The following is a 24,288-nucleotide window of genomic DNA, read 5'->3' on the forward strand; positions in this document are numbered from 1 at the left end:
TGGGTGGATATTGGGCAGAGAAATTCAAAATATAAATGATACAGAACAATATCTAAAATTTTTTAAATACAAGAAATCAACTTCAAGTTTACTTATAGCCTTAAAGTAATTTAGGTCCTGGAGGGTAGACTGGCTAATTTCCCCATTCTACTAGATTCAATGATATCTTTATTTTTGTGCTGCAAATTTCAAGAAGCTTGTTTCCAATCAGGCCAGAAAAAGCAAGCAATGATCAACTGGCAAAAAAAGAAAGGAAATTTCTGGGCCGTATCTCATGGGAAATGTAAATGATGGATGATGGTGTGGTTTGGATTCTGTGACTTTCCTAGGATTCTGTGATTTTCCTAGGATTCTGTGAGATTCTACATAATGTGTAGGAGGAAAACATCCTTCTGCCCTTAGGTCCTGTAGCTGGGCCTGACAATTAAGCTGGCATATGACATTAATAGGAGAAACGCATACAAAATTTAATTAGTATTTTATGTGTACCTGGGAGTCTTCAGAAGAAAAATGAAGACCCAAATAAACCATTACGCCCCAAAGTTTATATACCTTTTTAAACAAAGAAGAATAAATTATAAGGATGTGGCAAGAAAAGGGGCTTAGGCTCGAGCCAATTGAGGCAGTGATTAGAAAGTATTTGGGGGAAACTACTTGAAGATAAGGGTGATTTTAGTAGGTTTGTTTGTTCAGGTTCCTACTCCCATTTGGCACTAGTTTTGATAATAAGAATGTTGTCATTCTCTTCCTTGGTGCAGAGAGGGCACCTTTTTCATGGGAAGTTTTATGACCTCCTTGGAGATAGAATGGGGAGGTCGGTGAGTCCTTCCTGAATCAGGTTTTCTCAGATTCCCGCAGCTCAAAATACTCAACCAAAGAGTCATGTGTGGATGGCATGTTCTGAACCCCTTCAACATTAATGTACTGCTCACATTGGATTGGCAAAGTGCTCAGTGAATTGTAATAAGATATGTAATCCACAGAGCTTGCTTGCAGTAAGCCTGTGAGGAATGAGAGTGTTGCCTTTGTACTACCCAAGTAAGTCCTATGCTCTAAAATTCTGGTGCGACAAAAAACAAAGCAGTGCTTCAACAAACAAAGGAGTATGTCTGTTAAAGGTGGCATTATGCTGCTCAACTATGAAGATACTTGCAATTTATTGATCATTTTTTTCAGGATAATTTAAATGTCTTTATCATACTTTCACATTCATATAAGGTAGTAGTTTGAAATGGCTCCTTATTTTCCTGTTGAAAGAAATGAATGCAGTGTAAATATAGTCAGTCCTCATTATTCACCGTAGCTCTGTTGTTTAAATGCCATGAACACTGACTGAGCCAGCAAATGGAGAACCATTGCTTCTAGGGGAAATGTAGGCTTGGGTTCCTGCAGCATCTGGTCATACATTTTTGTCATCCAATCAATATATAAACTTGCTCTGTTTGTGTTTCTGTTTAACAATACCTTCCTTAGTACATATTGTTGATTCATTAACATTGAAGTCAAGGTCAACAGCACTTAGCTCTTGCCTAATCGAAGCTTACCTAACACACGTATTTTCTCCATAAGGCACATAACAGCTTCTTTGTGCTTGGGGACACAAGAAAACACTTCAGCATCGTGCTTGGGAGAGAGACATATTGAACGGTGAAAACTTTCATAACAAGCCCCCAAAATCGAAAAAAAAAAAAATGTGGCCCTAAATAGATCACGAATGGACATGTTTTTACAGGATGAGAACTGACGCAAGAGGGCAGGACATTGCCTTGTTGGACCTCAGCTGGGAATGTGAGCTTCAGGTCTCTCTGCAGCTGTAGGTGAACAATAACAGAAGCACCATGAGTGCTGATGCTGGGACTGTAAGTACATTTTAGTGAGAAGGGAAATTTGCAGATACAATTTCTGACAGTAATGAAAGATCCGCTGTACCTGTTAATTGTTAATACTTTTAAAAACATATATATTTCCTTGTCCAGCTGGTGTTGCTCAGTGGTTGAGCATCCACACCTATGAACCAGGAGGTCACATTTTTATTCTTAGTCAGGGCACATGCCTGGGTTGTGGGGTCAATCCCTGGTGGGGGGGCATGCCGGAGGCAGCCAATTGATGATTTTCTCTCGTCATTGATGTATCTATCCTTCCCTCTCCCTTCATCTTTGAAATCAATACACATATATTTCCTTTTTAGAAAGTTTTCTTATATCCCAAATCTCAGAGTGATAAATATACTGCATCTTTGGATCATGTGATACCATTAAATTTTTTTTCTTAAACATCCATTCTTTATTCATTTAGCACTAACCAACTTGTTTTCTAGAGAATTTCCCTTTTGAGAAATAAAATTTCTTGCAGATGCTTACTGCAGTAATTCACAGGTAAATTATATGATGGAAAATTTAATTTTTTGGACATTATGATCCATTTAGTCATAGTTTACAGTATCCAAGTTTAAAGAGATATGAAAATAAAACATATCTGGAGGTACTAGATAGCAGCCTCTGTTTAGCATTAAAAATTTGGGAGATTTCATTAAAATGTTGGGTTTCTGACCCTTAAATATTGAATGTGTAATCACTGGGGTGTACACTTGAAACTAAAATAATATTGTATGTCAATTGAAAAATAAAAAATACTAAATGCTTGAATAACTTCAGATATGCTGCATAGCTTCAGTTTGCCACAGGCGGATAAAGACTACCTCCCTTATGCCCCAAAATATATCCCAAACACGTCCTATTGTTCTCTATTATCAATAGTTTCTCTATTATCAAGAAGTTTCTAAGCTAGTAACTTAGCACCTTTCCCTGCTGATTTTTTAACCAAGGATAACATTGTCTGCTACCCATATCTTTATCAAAGGGAGAAAGTGAAAGGCAGATCAGTGGTTTTATGAGACAGCACCACTGATTTGTATGAACTGCTTGTCTCCTCTGAGCATTCAAGTTGTAATTTCAGGAGCTTCCAATTATTTTAGCCCTGTCAGGATTAGTTATCCGCATTGCTCATTCACGGAAAATGAATTAATCCAGCGGCTCACCGGGGCCTCAGTGGGCATGCGTGTGTCCTGAAGTAATGGATAACACACCCAAATTCACAGTGAATCCGATTCCCTCCAGTGCCCAAGTCAGCAAGGTGTGTTGATGGCTGGGCCAGAGAGTATCGTTTAGTGTTTTACCAGACAGGACCCAACCACTGTAGCAGACAGGAGAGAGTACCTTATGTCACAATCTGTATACATTCTGAGCTTTAGGAATCATATTTTATAGTTGAGGTAGAAGATTCACCCAAAGGTATGTGAAATTAACAGAAAAATCGGGTGAAGCTGTAATGGACCACATCCCTGCACAAACTCAAATCTTCTGAAGCACTTGTGGACCATTCCCTCTCACTAATGTGGACGGTTTCTCTTTTCCTCAGTATTATGTAAATTACCATGAAAACAGGGCCTCAAAAAAAAGTTCCTAAATCAAATTGCCATATTTTAGCCTATGTTGTATTAAAATTTGGCCCCAACACAAACAGTATTTTATATGGAACTAGAAACAGAAGCTTAACTGAATAGTAATAAAAACAAATAGCTGAAATTACTGTTAGGAATAATTAATATCAAAAGGCATTCTGGGGCTTTCATGAATGTCTGTTTTCTTTCCTTATCTGTGGAATATTTCCTTGGGATTTATAATGTCACATAGGCTTTTCCCTAAAAGAAATCTAGATTTTGTATGGTCAAAAGTTGTAGAGGTATTTTCAGTAAATAGTTATTTTATCATAGAGAAGTCAAGTCTAATTTATTTGACTTTTTGGTTAAAAAAATAAAAATAGCTTCTATATAGATTTTCTACAAGTATATTTTATGCTAATTTTCAGAAATTGCTTATTATGCCTGCATTATCAGATGTATTAGAGCTATACTCCTGCTCAGAGGTAGATCACTCTGATTTTATGATATCCTATGGGTTGTGTGTGTGTGTGTGTGTGTGTTACCATGGAGTGGGGCAGAGAGAACCTTAGTGGTTTTCTTTTTATATTTTCCTGTTGGATAATATAATTTTTAAAATTACTACTATTTCCCTGTATTTTGTCCAGGTGTGCCAACCACATGATTAGGCAGTCACAACTCATCATATATTATAGTTTTTCATGAAATAACACAATAATAAAAATATATATCAGTAAGGCCATCTTTGTTCTTCATTGAATAATATAAAATATCAATAAATATCTCAAGTTAGGGTAAAATTACTTCGTTAAAATGCACCTAAAACTTAGTAACTTTAGTCTGAGATAGTTAAGTTTTTCTTAAATATATTCAATTAGAAGGAAAACATATATTTTGTATTTAAACTCAAGCTAAAGTTAATATTTTAGTCTTTTAAGCAAATAAATCCAGTATGTCTATAGTAAAAATATTTAATGTTTTAAACTCTGTATTCATATAGAACCCCACGGTGGTAATATTTATATAAATGCATGCCACTAAGTCATGCCTACATCTGAACCCTTAGAGAGTAAGCCTGCATTATACTAGGTATGGTTTTGAAGGAAAATAAGAACAATAGAATTTTCTTTTGCCTGGTCTCAAGCACCAACTATATTTAGATCAGTTTAAAAAGTGTTTATTGTGCCAGAAATACAAGATGGAACAATGCAGAGTCAGTACCTTAAAAAAACTTAAAGTCCACAGAGGAAATTGGTCGAATAGAGAGATCATCCTATCTAATAAAGAGGGAATATGCAAATTGATTGGCCTGCCCTCAAAGATGGCAGTGCCCATAGTCAATAAGGAGGGAATATGCTAATTGATTACCACACCCTCAAAGATGGCAGTGCCCACAGCCACAAGATGGCAGCGCCCAGTCCCCTTAGCCCCACTGGGGCGGCAGACTTGCCGCAATGCCAGGCCGGCCTCTAGGCGGGCCTGGCTGCTCCGTGCCCCTTCCTCCAGAATCCCCCAGTTCCCTCCACCCCCAGCCACCCAGGGTCAGGGCTGGCCCGAGGTGCAGACAAGTCTCAGATGGAGGCTTCCCAGCCATGCAGGGCCGCCTGAGGCTCAAGTAAATAGGGCAAGCCGGGCTGAGGGACCCCCCGCCCCCCCCTCCAGTGCTTGAATTTTCATGCACCGGGCCTCTAGTTTCCATATAAGATGAGAGGGGATACAGAAATGTGTGCAAGGGTGCCATGGACAACAAGCAGGAGTGTTTCCTATACTGAAGCTTTTCTGGTAGGTGAGGCTTGGGGGATGTTAAACTAGATTTTTAAAATAGCTGTTTGTTCAAGGAAATGAGCATAGCATTAGAGAAGGCACTAGGTGAAGTTAGCAAGGGATTTAGTCATTTCACAGTCATTAGCACATAAAGAGAAAGATGAACTAAAATATGAGGGTGTGGGAGAAGGCAGGAGGTCTGCCATTGAGGACCTTGCAGGCCATACTGAAGAGCTTTCAGCAAAAAAAAATAAAAAATAAAAAATAAAAAATAAAAGTTTATTTTGGAAAGATCTTTCTGTGTGGAGGATAGATTCAAGGAAAATTATACTGGGAGATGGAAATTGTCTATAAATAATGGTAATACAATAGCCAGTGTGTGAGATGATGGTAGCCTGTTGGTAGTACATGTAAAAAGTAAGCTTTGTGTTTGAAAAATATAGACATGCTGAATTTCACAGGACAGTGTGTGAGGAAGGGAGGGGCTAAATAAAATCCCAGATCTCTGTCCTGAGACAGTAGCAGTGGGGCCAGAGAAAGAATTAAGCATTGGACAAGTCGAGTTAGATATGCCTGTGGAAGGTCCATGCAGATCAGTCATCCAGGTAATTAGATATTGGAGTCCAAATTTTATGGGCAAATGAAATCAGACTTCTCTGATATTCTCCTTGTTCTAGTAAAACTTGTCAAGCACTTATGAGCAAAACAACACATTGTAAGGAGAAATATTGCATAAAATGTGAGGTGCTGACCTTCATGAAAGGGCTTTTAAGGTTTTTGTATTTTTATTTTTATTTTTCCTGAAGTAGAAGTGATTTTCAGACTCTCTAGATAATTTTTTAAAGGATTTAAATATAGACAACAATATGGTGATTACCAGAGGGAATGGGGAAAGGGGAAGTAGAAGAAGGTAAAGGGGTGATAAGTGGTGATGGAAGAAGACTTGGCTTTGTGGTGAACACACAAACCTATATAATCCTATAGGTTTATATAGGTTTGAAACCTATATAATCCTATTAACCAATGGCACCCCAATTAATTCAATAAAATTTTAATAAATAAATAGGTGAATAGATAAAAGGATTTAGAGAAGGCTCATTTTGTGCTGTTCCTCTAAATTAGCTGTGATTAACATTTTGAAATCTATTTAACTATTTATTTAGGTTTAAACCACAGATACTAGTGTATTGAAATAAAAAGCAGGGGTTAGAAGTAAAAAAATAAGATCCTAACTGTGTGCAGAAGAGATGAGATAGTGTTTCGCCAGAGTTAATGTCTGTCAAGTACACATTACCAAGTCAAATAATAATGTTATGAATTTTCCCTATCAGCACAAAAATGTAGTTTGATATTCTCATTCTTTTGATCTGACAGTTAAAACCTCTGATATGTGAGTGGTTGTGGTACTTTAATGTATTTAATTAGCAATCAGTAACCCCTTAAATAAATAATAATTATTAGTTTTCAAAACTCATGGTTTATGCAAAAACATTTGATTACAATGAAAAGTGTTTCAAATCATAGCAAATAATTGTGAAATAGATTACTAAGAAACATTTTATTATAAGTTTTTATTTCTTTCAGTAATCGATTTATTTGTGTGGAAGAATATATCATAGAGGTGCATAACAATTACATTTATTTGTAAGAAATGTATCCTTTGCTTTATCAAAAGCAAATTAAACAAACAAACAAAAACCTGCTGGCTTCTCAGTACTATTCTACAGTAAAAGGAATAGGGGCTCCTTGGAAAAATGTCTTATTCCACATCTGGGGAAGGGGAAAGATGAGCTTGGAGAATCTTGAAGTGCCAAAAAGTGAGAGAAAGACAAGAGAGAGAAGAGAATCGAGGAGGGGTGAAGGCAGAGGAGCAGGAGGAGGCAAGGTATAGAGGAACCCATCTGAAAGAGCTCCCCATAGCTAAAGCTAGAATGCTTTTAATAAAGACACATTGGATTAAATTCAAAGAATGCAATGAAGATGAAGACATCTATAATGCTATAAATAAACAATTGAATAAATGAATACGTGAATGAATGGATGAATGAATGAATGAATAGAACTCATTTTTCTTACAAAAGAATTCCAAGTAATATATGTAGACATTTCCCCTTCCAGGAGGTGCAGATTAATTCCCCTTACCTTAATTATGGGCTAGGTTATGGTGACTAATTTCCACAGGAAAGAATACAGAAAGGGAAAATAGTGACTTTACAGTAAAGAAATAAGCAGACATCACCCTCATCAACATCACTAGTGAGAAATCATGTTCAAATTGTGCTTGCCCTGATGGGAGATGATAAGAAGGATACCACAATTTGTGGTATTTTTCCTAAACAACAGAGACACCAGTCAAGTCCTAAAAAAAACTTCATACCAACCCAAGCTGAGGAAGATTCTACAAAATACCTGACAGGTAGTTCTTGAAGGGTCAAAGTTACGAAGGACAAGGAAAGACTGAGAAAATGCTACAGATTAGAGGAGGCTGATGAAACAGGATGACTGAATGCAATGTGAAAATCTTGATTGGATCCTGGAATAGAAAAAAAAAAGACATTTGTGAAAAGTAGTCTGTATTTCAGTGAACCATTATCCTTAAGTTAATGTCTTAGATTTGACAAATGTACCAGGTTGTGGAATATGTTAATGTTAGAGGAAGTTGGGTAAAGGATATATGTACCTTGGTGCATGAAGGTCAATAAAACATATTAATCAGCTATAATACACAGGTTTCCTACATTATAAATATTGAGCTATCATTATGCATTTTGAAATATAATCAAGTGAAATAACATTCTCCTCTCTTCCTCTTTCATATATATGTACATATGCGTTTATGCACATACACACACATAATTCATGGATTATTCCATAAACTAGATAGATAAGTAAATGTATAAAATCTAGAAGGATACACACTAATATATTACTCATTAACATTGGTGAGCTCTTGTGTTTGGGCATTCTCTATTATATTTTTTAATTTCTTATCAACAATAAGCATGTATTATATATATTTTTTAAATATAGCAATGGTATTTTTAAATATTAAAATCTTTAGATGGTAAAAACGTCTCCAAAATATCTTATCCAAATTCATAAAGTAGACTATGTAACAATGGAAAAAAAGAGAAGCTTTCTACCATGTTATTTGAGAAGTGGGCACATTACCAGCTCTCAGAGTTATTGTTAGAAAAAAAACTGTGGAAGCACTATGATTTTGCATTCACTTTTTGACTAGCTATTATTGCTGTTCAGAATGCTTAAACAGTTCCACCATGCAGGTTTAATCACTGCACAGAAAACTTAATTCTAGGGAGTGATACACAATCAGGGTAATGGGGTGAAAAATGGTGGCTTGTCCCCAAATAACCACAACATATTATTAGATGTCAAATAAAATCTTAATGTATTTTTGTAGGAAATAAAACTAAATTCTGGGTGTTTCAATACCTCAGACTCTCTTAAAAGTGTATGGTATGTGTTCATGCATACATTGTATATCATAGATTATCTCCAGGAATTTTGTAATTAACAGTCACACACTGATGTTGTGAAAGCAATTAACCCATTGAAAAAGGATCACCTTTCAATACATAATGAGTGAGAACTGAGTTGCAAAGCATTTTGTCAGTGTTTCCGCTAACCACTGACCATTGTAAGATGAGGCTTGGTGGCTTGAATAGCATCCCTTCATGTTTTGTTAATATCCTAGGACTTGCCGTAACCGGTTTGGCTCAGTGGATAGAGCGTCAGCCTGTGGGCTGAAGGTTCCCAAGTTCGATTCTGGTCAAGGGCATGTACCTTGGTTGCAGGCACATCCCCAGTAGGGAGTGTGCAGGAGGCAGCTGATCAATGTTTCTCTCTCATTGATGTTTCTAACTCTCTATCCCTCTTCCTTCCTCTCTGTAAAAAAATCAATAAAATATATTTTTAAAAAATCCTAGGACTGACTGTCTGAAGAAAAAAAAAAACTATTCCCATATTTCTGTCACATTTTTCTTTGCTCTTGTGCCACGCCAGCATGACCAAGGGTGATCCCGAGTGGGGAGGTGAAAGGATTAAGGAAAGACAGACAAGAGAATAATAGCTGGGTCTCCGTGGGACGCTGCCTCCCTGATGAGGAGACAAAGACAGCGCCCACAAGCCATGTCTTTATTTTATAACAGATGCCAGGAGGCAAAGTAGGGGCGTGATCAAGTTGTTTACAGCATTCTCATGAGTTTCAACCTCACTTAACTACATGCACCTGAACTCTATCACAAGGCACATGGGGCTGCGTGTTCGGACCATATGTTCAATCTTACAACCACGGCCCTTGGCTATGATTGTGCTGGGAGGGCCCTGCCCTCCAGCTGGGACTTGCACGTGGCAATGAGAGGACCCTGTCCTTTCATTAGTCCGAGGCTTAAACCTGGCCCAAACACTGTAACCGCGCCCCACAGCTCTAAATGCAAGGAAGAGAGACATCAGCATTTGCATAAGTCACTATTCTATACCTAAAACTGAATGTAGATTTTGATTTAGGAGAAGATAGAGGAGGGATAAATTCTTGCTTCTATCTAAGCTCAGAGAGCATGAATGGGAAATATGTTATGTCAATTAATATATATCGAAGGTGTATAAAACCATGATGTGTCTGTTGTTCAACTGTCACTGATATAAAATTGAGTGCCAATTTACTTTCTAGAATTCAGAATTTATCCCTTCCTTTCGACTTTTCCCTTATGAACTTTTCAAGACAAAAAATGATATCTACTAACTATTGGATTATCATCATCAGATTTCACTTTTTCTCCCTTTTATCTTTCATCACAGATGATAAAGATATTTTACTTGGAATTCATCTGGGACATTATAGTTGATTAAGCTCAAGTCTAATTGCCTTTGCAGTGCCAGCAGAAACCAAAATTTAATGGCTGTTTTTCCCCCATAGTAAAATAAACCTCTGTGAGTCATAGCCTCAGAAAAGAGAATTCTGTAGATTAAGAAAGTCTTTTTATGGACAGTAAAGAACAGATTATTAGAATTATAACTTAAATGTCAAAGTTATTTTTTTTCTCTCTGAACTTTTTAGAATGCAGGAATTCTATTTTTTAAAAACGCAAATATTTGATATAATAGGGTAAACATTTTTAAATGGTTCAAAATCTATCAATGATTTGGAGGAAGAACATAAATTTTCTTTTTAAATTTAATTTTGTTATACGTATATATATATATATATATATATTAATTTTTATTGAACTTATTAGGGTGAAATTGGTTAATAGATTATACAAGTTTCAGGTGTACAATTCTTTATTGTATTGTGTTCATCTCCCAAAGTCAAGTCTCCTTCTGTCACCCTTACCCCAAATTCAGACAGTATAGTGATTCTAAAGTAATTAGAGCTAACCAGTTTGACTAGGTTCGCTAAGATTTCAAATTAAAAGCCAAATAAGTGGATTTAAAAAATACTTTTAATGACAAAATTCTAATTATGAGAACTAAGTTTCTATTTTGTGCTCAAAGCTTGATCCTTGGATTGGAAAGGCACTGACCAATATGGCATAATAAATTAGATCATTCCATTTCCATTTCAGGGGTGCATTAAGTAACAGCTATAAAACAAATCCCCACCGTCACCTTCTTTTGAGGATGGTGACAAAATTGTTTATATTTCTAAAAATTTTATATAATTTCATCTCCATTGAAATGCCTTAAAATCAAATTAGAACTTTTATAGTCACAATATAGACTAGATATTTGTTCTCTTAACTCATTTATGGCTAAGGCTCAAAAAGATGAGTAGCCGGATTTTCCATTCTAAAGGCAGGGAGCCAACATGAAAATGCAGACAGATGTGAGGCCCAGGAGCAAATGGTAAAAAGCTTCTTTAAGTTCAGTTAGTTATAAACTCAGAGTACTACCATGAAGTTTACTCAGAAAGTAGTAAGATATAAAAAACATTAGAAGCTGAATATATCACCAAACCCTGAATTCAAGTGCTTTCATTCTTTTGTCAAAGGAAAGCTAATTTGCCCTAACCGGTTTGGCTCAGTGGATAGAGCGTCTGCCTGTGGACTGAAGGGTCCTGGGTTCGATTCGGCCGGGGGCGTGTGCCTTGGTTGCGGGCACATCCCCAGTGGGAGGTGTGCAGGAGGCAGCTCATCGATGTTTCTAACTCTCTATCCCTCTCTCTTCCTCTCTGTAAAAAATCAATAAAATATATTTTAAAAAAAAAGGAAAGCTAATTTGTGATAAAATGTGTATTTTAAAATCATAAGAATTAGCCTCATTTAAAAAGGAAGACATTAAGATTTCATTATACTACAGGAATTAAATTTTTTACTTATTTCAAATAAACTCTAGACTCCCACATAAAAATTTGAAGTATATAAATCATTGATGGCATTTATGTTAATCAACATAATTACAATTGAAGGCCATTATTTTTTAAAATATATTTTGTATTGATTTCAGAGAGGAAGGGAGAGGGAGAGAGAGATAGAAACATCAATGATGAGAAAGAATCACTGATTGGCTGCCTCCTGCATAACCCCACTGGGGATTAAGCCGACAACCTGTGCATGTGCCCCAACCAGGAATCCAACTGTGACCTCCTTGACTTCTTGGTTCATAGGTAGATACTCAACACTGAGCCACAGGGGCAGGGCTGAAGACTATTCTTTATGACTACTAGCAATACAATTCACACAGGACACACAATAAATCAAAAGAAGAAATAGGACAAGAATCCAGGACTCCATATTTCTCAGAATAAAACACTTCTTCTTCTTTTTTTTTTTTTTCTGTGCAGATAATGGTTGGAAATAGATGTACTTCACACTGGATGGCAACATACAAAAACTGAACTATAATGTGTCCGTTTGTTTTTCTTATTTCAGGGGCTGATGTTATCAACTTTGATGGCCATGTTGTGTTGCCATATAGATTCAAAAACAAGAAGACGAAAACACTGAAAGATGTCATTGCCTTGAAATTTAAAACCACCGAGAGTGAAGGGGTGATCTTACATGGGGAAGGACAGCAAGGTGATTACATTACATTGGAACTGAAGAAAGCCAAACTGGTCTTCAGTTTAAACCTAGGTATGTTCCAACTTTTGGCATCATTCTTTCCATTAATATTTCCATTAGAGAAGTATTAATGCTGTGTAACTCTTAAAATGTAAATTACTAAAAAACGTTTACATTGTTATCGGTTCAGTTTAACCCACAGTGGTTTGCATATATTGATATATAGATATATTTATTCATTCAAAAAATATTGCAAAACACCTGTATTGTACAAGGTGTATATTAGCATCTGAATACAGTGGTGGACAAATAGAGAAGGACCTTGGGCTCATAAAGTTTATGCCCTAGTGGAGGAGTAAGGTAGTGTCTTATGTGTTGTTACCTTAAAATAACTAAGTCAAAAAGAAATGATGTCAAATAATAAGTATAGTTGACCTTTGAACAACATGCAAACCCTCCCACAGTAGAAAATCCACCTATAGCTTTTGACTACAGTCAGCTCTTTGCATCTGCAAATTCAACCAACCATGGATTAAAAACAGTATTTTCTATTGGAGGTTGGGAATCTGAGGTAGGGAATCCGAGGTTGGAATCTAATGTTAGAAATGCTAAAATTTGTTTTCTATTCATGATTGGTTGAGTCCAGGGATACAAAGAGTTGACTGCATTCAATGAGCAAAACCTTCATATAAGTGAGCCCACCAAGTTCAACCATACTATGAAATCAATTAAATGGGCTAATATAATTCTGCAGAGGTAAGAGAGGTCAATATTGGAATATGTACTGAGAAAGGTCCTCTACAAGATGTTCAAGTTGCTATCAATGACAAAAGACAACCATGGGAGAAGAGCTTTTAAAGGAAGCAGTCACTACAGACAGAGCCCTTCCTTACTGTTCCTTGAGCAAGGAAGATGATGTAGATAGAGACAGTGAGTAATTGAGAGAGAATCTGTAAGAACCTGGAGAGCAGGGGTGTGGGACCGTTTTTCTGCCATGGGCTATTCGGATATTTATAACATCATTTGTGGGCCATACAAAATAATCAACTTAAAAATTAGCCTGCTAAATTTAGGAAAAAAATTAAACTAACTCATCCCTAATACGCTGACAGGGCTAGACTAAAAGATTTTACAGGCCTTATGCAGCCCATGAGCAGAACATTCCCCACCCTTGCTGTAGAGCATGGCACAGGGTTGGATACTATTTTTTAAGCATGAGAAGTTTACTGAGACCTCTATAAAGATAATGGTTCCATCCACATGAGAGTTGAAGACGGACTCCTCAAGTACAAGATGAGTGGTCTCTGTCTTTCAGAAGGTGGCTGTCAGTGGAGATGCAGAAAAATAGGTCCACTGTTGAGATGATTTTAGTGGCACTTTCAGCATGATTTGTAATGAATTGGGTGTTTAGTAAGAAAGGAAGAGATCAAGTAAAAGGTAATTCCTAGGATATGACTTTGGTGCCATTTTCAGAACTAGAGAAAGCTCTATTTTCTCTGTAGAGGAACATTAGTTTAGAGGATCATTCATTTCCTAGACATTTCCTCTAGGAACCGCAGACTTCTGTGTTTGGACAGGGTGCATTTTAGTTGCTGATTGATCATCAAAGTTGAGATTTCTCTTAGAGTGGCATGCCTGAGATTGACAGAAAACGGTGCTGATTGGAGACAAAGAAGGGGGCAATGGATAGGAGGAGATAAGAATATGTGATGTCAGAGACGAGGAAAAGAAAATTGGTGGTTACTGTGTTGAAGTCTCTTAAAATGTCACATAAGAAGACAGAAAAGGGAGATTACTGTTTAGCAACATAGAGGTTACTGGTGATTTACTCTCAGAATAATATGTATGTAATATAAAAAAAAGCTGTCTGGACAGAAATAGACCACACTCTTTACAGTGATAGAAATAGGTGCTAATGTTTTACATATAAATTCTTCATAATATTCTCTACTCTTATTATTGAACATGTATTTATGTGTTACCTAGGAGAAAATTAGCCCTAAATAATTTTTGAAACAAGGTTCAATAGGAGTTAAAAAGACAATATACAAATGATGTATCATAGAGAATTATACATTTGAAACCTATATAGTTTTAATGAAAAAAATGAAGTTAATAAGAAGGAAATGGGGAGAGAAACACAGGAAACGTGTAAGTTATTTTTAAAAATACACACACACAGCAACTGGATTATATCTTTAAAAGTTTATATTTTCAAACTTTTTTCTTAAAAAAATGTAAAACATACAGAGCCACTATGCATTTACAAAAGTATGATATTACTGTTTTGAAACAAGTAATTGCTCATATGACCACACACACACACACACACACACACACACACACACACACACACTATCAGTACCATTTCCCTGGATAGCAGTTTACTTAAGGGCTTTTATTGACTGACTAAAGTTTATGGCTGCCCTGGAAACAGTCATTCACTGCCCCTTTTTAAGGCCATTACCTAAATATCAGGTACATCTAGCTGCCGCTTACTGTTCTAGTCTAACTACTTAAATAAAACTTAATGTAGCCTTTCACCTGGAATTCTCCCTTCCTCCTCAATGTATGCCCACAATCATCATATTTGATTTCATCACCAAAGGAAGAACATTTGATCTAGGAAATACATAAAAAATGTCAGATATAGGTATCGTTAGCACCTTTAAATATGGGAAAAAGGGGGAAATAATTTAATTATTCAGGCATTCCTGTGTTTTTCTTATTTTTGTTATGCTTTTCATTCTGAAACAATATTATATTTTTATAGCATTTATTTTTGCCTGACCATAAAAAGCAACATTTCACTCGACAAAATAGAAAGTGGTATATAGTATATACACAGCATCCCCAGATGACCTTAGTAAACATTTTGAATTCTCACAGCCTTTTCCTCTTATTTGTAGTCTTATTTCTATGGAGATCTTATTTCAAAACTAGATGAAAGCAACATATATATTTTTGCAGGTTTTTATTTTAAAGTGTGACTTCTATACTTTTTCATGTCACTAAATACTACATTGTGCTTAAGATTATGGTACTTGGGTTCAGAGGAAATTGACAATTGTCACGCTGCATTTTCTTGACCGAAAATAACAACACTAACCTCAATAATAACAGACTGTTAACAAGTACTATTTAATGAATATTCACTAAATGCCAGGAAGTGTGCTAGGGTCTTTGCATGTACTGGGTAATGTAATCCCCACAGAAACCTTGTAAAGCAGGTACTATTATTTTCACTTTTTTACATCTGAAGAAACAGAGACCCAGAGAAGCTGTCAACTTGCCCAGCATCATTGAACATCAGAAGCTAGGCCCTCTGGCTTCAGAGCTCATGGGACACTGACTTCAACAGGAACCTAAATTTTTTAAAGCTCATTATTTTTAAGGGAACAGATATTTTCATCTTTACTAGCTTTTATGTACTTTGAAAATAAAACTTTTTAAGTATAGTCACATGCTGGTTTTCCCTATAGCAACCTCAGTAGACAAAGCATCAACTCATAGTGGGTTTTTTAAAATTTATTTTTATTGTTGAGAGTCTTACAGATATTCCCCATCCTCCCCCCACCTCCAAACCATGTTAGTCCCCCTTCACTGAGCTCCCAACCGACCCAGGCCTTCATGACACTATTGTCGGTGTCCATGGGCTATGCATATATGTATATACTAAATTCTTTGGTTAATCTCTTCCCAACCCACCTCCTCCTCCCTTCCCTCTGAGATTTGTCAGCCTGCTCCATGCTTCCATGTCTCTGGACCTATTTTGCTCATCAGTTTATTTTGTTCATTAGATTCCACATATAAGTAAAATCACATGGTATTTGTCTTTCTCTGACTTGCTTATTTCACTTAACATAATCATCTCCAGGTCCATCCATGCTTACAGCTGCATAGTAGTCCATGGTGTAAATGCACCACAGCCTTTTTATCCACTCATCTGCTGATGGGCACTAGAGCTATTAGTGTTTTAATAAAAGGTCTTCTTCTACCCAGAGCCGTGGTGTCACCACCTTATTTCTTTTCCACTCCCGTGATGCAGGAAGCAACCAGCTTGGCCCCATATACGGCCACACGTCCGTGATGATGGGGAGCCTGCTGGATGATCACCACTGGCACTCCGTGGTCATTGAGCGCCAGGGCCGGAGCATTGACCTCACGCTGGACAGGAGCGTGCAGCACTTCCGCACCAATGGGGAGTTCGACTACCTGGACTTAGACTATGAGGTGAGCTGGAGGACATATAAACTGTGATCCATGTCGAGTGGCTGCCGCCATCTCCCACTTGTATTATTGCTAATGATGTGCCTTCCTCACCATTTTCACTTTATTCTCCAAAGAAAAATTAACTTATAATTTCAAAACCTAGTTTATTAATATATGTCATTTTATTCTCTTATAAATTTCAAATAATAAATATTTGAAAAATTTTTTTAAATCTTGGTGCCAAAGTAACAATTTAAAGAGAAAGAACATCTATCATGTTATCAGGATGACTTAACAAGTCCTGAATAAATTTAAGTTATAATCTTTCCATTTCTTATTCATTAAAATGTAAATTACACTATTTTACTTCATAATGCACAGTATTATAAACAAAGAGTTGCCTAATATTTATTACAAAATATTGAATAAGAAATCCTGAGTTCTGATTTGTATTAAGCCATTTATAAACTTATGACTATTAATCGTTCTTTTGACAGGTTCTATTTTCTCAAATATAATTGTCGCTAAAGCAATTGAAATAGATTACATTTTTTAAAAATTGTCCTTAAATAAAAATGGCTATTTCTTATCCTCCAAATGATCAAAGATTAAAAAAGCTATGATATTGGTCTAGTAAAATTATATATTCTCATAATATACTGGTAGGCATACCAGGTATTTTAATAAAGTATTTGGAGAGCAATTCACCCTTTAAATGTCCATTCAAAAATGTTAATCATATATAGTAACAAGAGTTCTGTAAGAACATAATAATCACAGCATAATGTATTCTAAGAGAAAAGTGATAATGCTAAATGAACAAGCAATGCATAGCAGTAAACTAAGCAGGATGAAATATTAATCAGCCAGAGGCTTATGAACTTCTTCATTCACGGAACCCTTGGTGTCTTATTAACTTTCCACAGCCATCCATGACCCTTCTATAGTGGTTAGACCCGAACAACTTATTAAATGTTTATGCCCTAAGAATAAAATGGCCATTTGAAAAACAAAATACATATAAAATGAAAGGGCAAATTATAATTTTATTTTATTCTTATGATAGTAATTACTTACTAACTAGAGGCCTGGTGCATGAAATTCGTGCACAGGATGGGGATGTACCTCAACCTGGCCTGCACCCTCTCCAATATGGGACCCCTCGTGGGTTATCCAACTTCCGGTTTAGCAGTCAGACATCCCTCTCACAATCTGTGACTGCTAGCTCCTAACCACTTCTGCCTGCCAGCCTGATTGCCCCCTAACCACTCCCCTGCTGGCCTGATTGATGCCTAACTGCTCCCCTGCCAGCCTGATCACCCCCAACTGCCCTCCCCTGCTGGCCTGGTCGCCCCCAACTGCCCTCCCCTGCTGGTCTGTTCACCTCCAACTGCCCTCCCTTGCTGGCCATCTTGTGGCAGCCCGCTTGTGACAGTGTCATGCAAGGGTGTTGTGTGAAGGTGTGATGTCACCTAGGCTTTTATAATATAGGATGTTATTGGAAAGTAGAGGATGGGTCCCCCTTTTCCATTGAAGTACCTGGGTAGGATTTTAGAGAAAATCAATTGCATGGAATGAAAAGCCTGGGTTTGAATCCCTTTCTGCCCTCTACAGGTTGTGTGATAGTGGCGAAATCATGCTCACCTTCTATAAAATGAATATAATGGCACATTTATTATAGGGTTATTTGAGGAGACAACAGGAAGTAAGAGAAACCACCATATATGTCAGTTATACTTCATTAAACTACACATGAAAAAAACCTATGTTTATTCTCTTTCATACAAAAGGAGCCCCTAGGCAGGTAACCCTGGGCTCAAATGGCAGCATCACGGTCATCAAGACCCCCATCTCTCCTCTTGCTACTCCTCCTCCCCACTGCAGATCCCTCCAAGGGTGCTACTCATTCCATGTTGCTTTCCAGCCAGCGGGAAGGAGAGAGAGGGAAGGAAGGTGAACTATAGTTCTTGGAGTCACACACAGACCTTTCATTTAAATCTCATGAGACCAAAACTTGCTTCAAAGCGGTTGGTAAATGCCACCAATGGACAGGGAGCAATGTGTGGAACTGAAAAGCATTTCTTTTTCCTCTAAAGAAAGTTGAGAGAAAGGACACTTAGAGGTAATTAATAGTCTGCCACACTTTATAAATCTTGGTAGCTAACAAGATGGTTAATGCAGCTGTTTTTCAGAGTAATCTTTGAATGGCAATATCAGCGGTAAGTCCATCATATGATGCATATGAATATCTGATGATTAATAACTGCAACAGTTTTTAATATCAGAATAGTTACCATTTCAGAAAGTAAAATAAAGCCACTTTATTTTACTGATGAGACTACAAAACCAGAAAGAAGGGATTAGTTACATTCTCATATCATTAGTTGCATTAGGAACTGGGATTGGAACCTGCATCTCTTAGTTGTAAGGAGCCTGGTAAATTGAGCCCTTGATGCTTCCTTCACCCGAGCACCTTCCATAAGGGAGGACGTGTGCCAAGGGTTGCTGAAAGCAGAGAAGCGAGGAGTGTTTGAATCAGCCTCCCAAAGGAAAACGAAAAGCCCTAGATAAGCTATGCACACAGAGAAGGAATCAAACAACACTTACAAACTGGGGTTTAGGTATATTTCAATATGTGATATTTTGTTGAGGATTTCAGCATCTATGTTCATCAGGCCTATATTTTTTTTCATTGTAGTATTTTTATCTCATTTATGAATGAGGATAATGTGGCCTCATAAAATGAGCTTGAGAGTCCTTCTTCTTAAATTTTTTGGAAAAGTTTGAAGAGGATAGGTGTTATTTTTTTTTTTATGAATGTTTCATAAAATCCATCCCTGATCATAGTATTTCATGAAATGAGCTGCATCCCTGACTTTGAATTCATATAGTATTTCAAATCTTTATAATAAAGTGTTCTCTTTTGCCTAAGCTAAAAGATATGTGATACTGCCTGTCATTCAGCATAAAAGATTTTATTACTATCAACTAGGGAAGAAATTGATAAAATAAATTATAGATAGGAAATTAAATACTTCTTTTAAGTATCAATAATTCTTACCCTTGGTGTTAGGTAAACCTATATATACCTAATAAGTTCAGCTCAATGCTACTTAAAAACATTGTTTATCAATAATTCTATGATCTTGGTTATTCTCAATTTTTCCTTTTGTAATTTTCTAATTTTTAAATATATTATCAGTTTTCCTCTTTTCTTCCTATATATAAACTTTACAATAAATGATATATCGCTAACCATTATTTTTTTAATTTATTGAGTTATTCTGTTTTTTTGTATTATCTCATAAGCCATCAATGATTTATGGTTTATGAGATAATATAAATCTAATTAGACATTTAAAATGACATGTTGTTAAATAATGGAACATAATTTTCTAATGGCCTCCTAGCACACAAAGATGTTTGCCTTATGTATCAAATATGAAGTCTTGACATTTAAAAACTTTTGTTTTCAAAACTTCGTAAGAAAAATTGATGATAACACTGAGTGATAATTAATCATATAATATCTATACTACATATCATGATATTACATCTATGATTAGTAGATTCATTTACTACTAATTAATTATTAGCAATGCATAAGTAAGTCTAATTTCTATTATATGATAATGATATTACAGTGCTGTAATTTGACCAAAGATATATGGAAAACACATAATCTTTTTTTATAGGCAATAGTAGCTAGAGATTCACGGGAAGAAATAGTGACCTTCTTCCTTATAATTTAAAAGACCTATAATATCTATAAGACTGTACTTCTCAAGTTACAGCCCCTAAATTCTAAGATGTTCCTACTCAATGTAGTAATGAGACTTCCTGAACTATTTTCTCTATTCACCATAAGTCTAATGAATTTTTGACTTTAATGGACATTAGACTACAATAAGTTTATGTCAGGTAAATACAATATTCCTTGCTTTCAGCTGCAGTTTTATCAATTTATATATTAGTGTTGATTATCTCATGATGACTAGAGGCATGTATTGATAGTATGTCTTTGAAGGATAACCATAAAAATGTATTTTAATATTACTTAATATGTTTGCTGTGTAAAGTGTTTTAAAACATTCTCAGGATAAATTATAAAATGCCTTTTGGGTAGCAAAACCTCAAGGGATTGTTGCTATTTTCTTATTCAAGTTATAATCTAATTGCCAGAATTAATAATACTGTTACGCACTTCAATAACAACAAAAATTTAAATATAATAGATTTGGAGACAGAAAAATGTCTGTATATATTGGTAAAGTAAATATAACAGACCTTGCCTGTATTGATAGTTCTGTCTCATTAAATGTGAATCTTATTTCTTTAAGTCGAATACAGTATGAATGTTTTGTTGCTTTTTTCTCAAAGATCACCTTTGGAGGCATACCTTTCTCCGGTAAGCCCAGTTCCAGCAGTAGAAAGAATTTCAAAGGCTGCATGGAAAGCATTAACTACAACGGCGCCAACATAACTGATCTTGCAAGAAGGAAGAAGCTGGAGCCTTCAAATGTGGTAAGATCTTTGGCCCCAGAAATATTGGTTCATAGGAAAATCACAGAACTTGCACTTTCTATGGACTATTGTATAACAACATCATAGCATTTTTTGTCACACTTACGTTGGGCTCAACAGTATAGAACTGACTTTAGAATTACCAATGTGTAGATCCTGGATGTACTCTAAGAATCGATACTGGATTTTGAGTTGAATTAGCTGAAAATAGATGGTGAGTTTTATTGGTAAAAGTAAACATGTAAAAATAATCATTGATGAAGGTACAGAGCAAACTTAATTTTAATATTAATTCAGAGAGAGTCTGCCATAGATTTAATAGTTAATGTGCTGAAGTGAAAGAACTATGCATCTAGAGATAGATAATGGTGTTGTGTAAAAATAATTGTCGGGCCAGTTAAAAATATAAAATCATATTCCTCAGAATATTATGGTGGGATCAAAGAAGCTGAGAACAAATGTAGGTTTTCAGATCTTTAAAAGGAAGGTACTTAGACCCTGGAATATAAAATTTAGTGTATACCAATATAAAATTCAGTATATCAAATTTGTGTGTATAAAATAGGGGGATTATGAGATAAAAGTAGTTTTGCAATTTTTGTTTTAATTTTGTACATTCATGTCACTGTTTCCATAAGCATTAATTCATTATTATGTAAGCACAGTTCATGGGAATTTCAGTGGGATTTTTAGTTGAATAAAAAAAATAATCTGAAATAATAAAAACTATGCTGATACTAAATAATTAAAATTTATATATAAGTATGGGTATAAAACCCAAGATATCAGTTTAATAATTGGCAACCAAATGACCATGATTCCCACTGAGACCAGTAATATAATAATAGCCGTCTGAATAGGACATCCAGAAGAAGACAGGGGCATCACCTCCCCACTGATGCATCATTAATTAGGGGGAGATAAGCAGCTTTTTGCTGTCTTCAGAGAGTCCAGTGGTCCATTCTGAAGCTCTCAGAGATGCACAGCCCATCCCCTGGTCAGCCCATCACAGCAGGTTGCCTAACAATTTCATGATGGATTGTGCTTGTTACATCCAAACTTGATGACTAACTTCTGCACCTTGTTAGGCATACACTCCTAGTAGACTCACGTCAAGGTATCCAATTCCTGAATTCAAGTCAGCCTACTACATGTGATAGTTTGGGACAGGCTAAAGCTCTGCTTTGAAATATGTAGAATTATAGCTTTCTCTACTGTCTTCCATGGATCCTTATTTTATTCTGCATTTTCCTCACAGAATGCCCTTCTGTTTTACAGGGAAACCTGAGTTTCTCCTGTGTGGAGCCCTACACGGTGCCGGTCTTTTTCAATGCCACCAGTTACCTGGAGGTGCCTGGACGGCTCCACCAGGACCTGTTTGTGGTCAGTTTCCAGTTCAGGACTTGGAACCCCAATGGCCTCCTGCTTTTCAGTCACTTTGCAGATAATTTGGGCAACGTGGAGATTGACCTCACTGAAAGCAAAGTTGGTGTTCACATCAATGTCACGCAGACCAAGATGAGCCAAATAGACATTTCCTCAGGTCAGTGAAATCTCCTGATGTTTGCTCCTGAAACTGCTGAGGCAATTTCCGCAGATAAAGTTGCATTTGTTTGGTTTGGTTTGGTAGGTGTTACATGCTGGTGGTTATATTTGGATCCAGTCTGAGATTCTTTCTTGGTTGCCCTGAGTGCTGTTTGAATAAGGGAAACTTGGAACCTTACTGAGAAGGTGAGGGGTGGGCGAGGAGAAAAGTTGGTTGGACTGTCTTAGGACACCAGAATCTTCTATTTCTTATAAATGCTAATTCCTATTTAATGGAGAAATTGATATTTCTTTAAGTGAATATTTTATCTTTAAAAACAAAGAATATTTATTTTACTAACATACTAGTACCTGGTATCTTTTGAATTCATGGTCATTCAGATATCTTTTACAATTAGTAATGGGATTATAATAATTTAATTATGACTTCAAAGGTCTATTCAACCGCCTGAATCAAAACTTCAAAGGATTTTGTTAAATTTGTGCAAATGTTCAGGGAAAAAAAGCAAACAGGAGTGAGCACAGCATGCATGTATCAACCGAGGAGGGTGCTTTTTAAACTCGACATCACAGTGGCATGACAAACTGACACGTAGGAAACACCGCTGTTACCTGAACAGACGTAGCAACTTTGGAATGTTCTTTGAGTAATGGGGTACAAAGAAAGTTGAAATTGCAAAGTGAGATATTCTAAACAAAGAAAAATTCGACGTGTTATGGGAGTGATAAGCAGTAAAATGTTCACACAGTTTCACTAGATGCTTCTAGCAATGGTTGTGTTTGCTTTGTAAAGCACTCCCTAGACGACAGAGAAAACTCATGTTTCTGAGCACCTTGGACAGATGTACAAAACACAGAGGGGAGGTTCATGACCGAGTGCTCAGCTGCATGACTGCCTGCAGGCTAGACTTTCCAGGTTCTCTGGTGACGCCATATGCATACCCCTGACCCTGTCCCTAACAGGCACTCCCCTCTGTGTGGCCAGCTCTTTGAGGGCAGTACCCAGGCCTGTTCTGTCGCTGGCATGTAGAAGAGGTGTCCTGGGGAATGTTTGTCAAGTTCAGCACAGGGGCCCTTTGATCCAGTGTTCGCTAGCAGGGTGTCTTTTGCAGCAGGATGTATGTTTTTTATTTATTCTTTTGTAAATAGGCTTTGTGTTTCTGTATGGACTGTTGCTGAAAGGAATTCAAGGAAGACATAGTGGCCGTTCTGTAAGAGGTGTTTCTGAAATCAAAGGCTGGTGTGAGCTACCTAGATGTTGACTTTTTCAGTTTTTGCTTTGTTAGTTGCGCTTTTTCCCCTGAATGTTCCAAGTCAAAATGATCGATCAACCATATTTTATCACTACTTCCCAGTACAAATTCACTTGGGGAAATTTAGTAAATAGAAAATATCTGGAGAGATCAGTATAGCACGTAAAACAAATACACAAATAAAATATTTACCACAGTTGGAACACTCACTAAATCCCGTCATGATTCATGGCTCTTTTCTAGTGACGAACCACATAAAAATACTTAGCAAGGCCTCCTCCTGGAGTGCTCTTTACATATCCAACTTCCTGAGACCATTATAATGGAAAGAATAGGATCTTAAACATAGTGATCAACAAACAGTTACTAATTGAATTTGGTCTAATTTAGGACTCCAAGATACTCTCATCTAATTTAAACTGTGTTTATTAGAAAATAAAGAATAAAGAAATCCAACACTTAACAACTAATATATTTTAATAGATTTGCTTAAGTGTAATAAAATTGGACTTTAGAAATTTCTGTCAAT

General features: G+C 36.4%; 1 protein-coding gene across 1 annotated transcript in view; it reads left to right on the plus strand.

The window, feature by feature from the left end:
* The window catches only part of CNTNAP2 (contactin associated protein 2), a 1,809,641-nt gene that overhangs the window by 813,125 nt on the left and 972,228 nt on the right, over nt 1-24,288 (plus strand). Inside the window, exons 5-8 of the mRNA XM_081102720.1 lie at nt 12,094-12,297; nt 16,274-16,458; nt 20,818-20,961; nt 22,240-22,504. Of these exons, the coding sequence (XP_080958846.1) occupies nt 12,094-12,297; nt 16,274-16,458; nt 20,818-20,961; nt 22,240-22,504 (798 nt within the window). The remainder of the gene's footprint in view (nt 1-12,093; nt 12,298-16,273; nt 16,459-20,817; nt 20,962-22,239; nt 22,505-24,288) is intronic.

The sequence above is a fragment of the Myotis nattereri genome (genome assembly GCF_964212035.1).
Source record: "Myotis nattereri genome assembly, chromosome: 11".
Taxonomy (NCBI): Eukaryota; Metazoa; Chordata; class Mammalia; order Chiroptera; family Vespertilionidae; genus Myotis; species Myotis nattereri.